The sequence below is a fragment of the Cynara cardunculus genome, unplaced genomic scaffold (assembly GCF_001531365.2).
Source record: "Cynara cardunculus var. scolymus isolate 2C unplaced genomic scaffold, CcrdV1 Un_Scaffold_1977, whole genome shotgun sequence".
In the NCBI taxonomy this organism is placed as follows: Eukaryota; Viridiplantae; Streptophyta; class Magnoliopsida; order Asterales; family Asteraceae; genus Cynara; species Cynara cardunculus.
Genome location: NW_020200937.1, coordinates 38936 through 40576, shown reverse-complemented (window position 1 = coordinate 40576; position 1641 = coordinate 38936). Strand labels below are relative to the sequence as shown.

At 31.9% G+C, this 1641-nt stretch overlaps 1 protein-coding gene across 1 annotated transcript in view; it reads left to right on the top strand.

The window, feature by feature from the left end:
• Positions 1-220: 220 nt before the first annotated feature.
• The window catches only part of LOC112502820 (probable WRKY transcription factor 14), an 8532-nt gene continuing 7111 nt past the window's right edge, over positions 221-1641 (top strand). The window contains exon 1 of the mRNA XM_025106821.1: positions 221-808. Coding sequence (XP_024962589.1) covers positions 255-808 — 554 coding nt within the window. The 5' untranslated portion in view covers positions 221-254. The remainder of the gene's footprint in view (positions 809-1641) is intronic.

Below are 1641 nucleotides of genomic sequence, written 5' to 3'. Positions count from 1 at the left end.
CATCTCATGTATCAAAAGTCAGCGACTTTCTCTCTTTCTACCATCATCTCTTTCCAAACCCTAAAAATCTGTCTTTTTCAGCACCCATCAAGAACTCATCCCCACGTATACTATCAACCAAAAACAACCCCCCCCCCAAAAAAAATCTGAAGCTTCAAATCTTCACGTCAGTTTGGTGTAAGCGAACACAGAAAATTGGTTGGTCAAGCCAAGATTTGTTGGGGTTCTGATTCAGTTCTTTCCATTGGTTGATAATGGAGAACAATTATCAAGGCGATTTAGCAGACATTTTCCGGCCAGGAAGTGTGAACTCTGGCGATCCTCCGGGCGTTTCAGATTGGCAGTATTTCGATCAGTCGTCTGATCAAGAAACACAGATGATCCAAAAGTCAATAAGAACCCATGAGCAAGGTTTTGGTCAACCCTTTACCAGTCTCCTTACAGATCCACTCATTCATGAAGGAACATCAACTCCATGCTTCTTTGGAACAAATCTTGATGATCTTGAAGAACAAGTAGTTTCAGCAGCAAGAACACCATTAGAGTATGAGGATCACAAGATCAACGACAACAACAACAACCACAACCATAACCATAGTCATAACATATTCTCAAAGATGCTGCAGATTTCACCAAATGCTGTAAAGTCAACTCTTTCATCAAACAGTGATATCATGATCACATCTTCTCCTTCTCCTTCTCCTTCTTCTTCATCTGTCGTTCCTCCAATAAAGCGTTGCTTGCTGGAAACTTCGTCGGCCACCACCTTACAGATCTCATCACCACGAAATCCGGGCATCAAGAGAAGGTAAACAACTCGATACCTTTCACATATTTTAAATTCTTTCTTATTGGAAACTGCTTCAAAATGAATAAATATATAGGGGGATCATATATATGTATATTGCTTCATTAACTCATACTCCTATATATTTTTAACTCACTTTTACAACTTCTATGGTATTTTTTACTCCTCTCTCTCTATATATATATACATATGTACATTTCTTTGTTAGATTTAATTATATAAGAATCTTGCATGGTGCAAAAATTACAATAAATTCAATCAAATATAAGATTTGAATACCATTTAATTTGCTTTGACTCAAGTTTAAATCATTCTGTAAATCGCACAAAAATTGAAAGATTGCTTCAAGAAATGTAGTCGGCAATTAATACTTAAAAGACAAATTAATTAATTAAGCTTAATTTTTTGAAGATATATAATTTAAATTTAATCATTTTGTAGCTCAAAAAGATTCTTTATTGTATATTCTATTTAATTACATAATTTTCTGTGCATAATTGTATATTTAATTCAAGATTAATCAATTTTGATTATTTTTTTTTTCATGAATATTATTCATAAAACCAAATCCCCAGCTTTCATTCGTCTACTTTTTATGGGTTCTGGGAAACAGAGAAATATTTTTTATAATGATTAATTTTAAATCAAAAAAATATTTATTCGTTATATTTATTTATTTTTGGATTATATTTATTAATATTTCTTGCATGGGTAAATATTTTAGTTTTTCTCCAAGTTTCATTTACCTGTTATATATGATAATATTTTCACAAAATGGAAGATTCGATTAAATTTTTTTCGTTTACTCGTTAATACATAAATAATATCCGTAT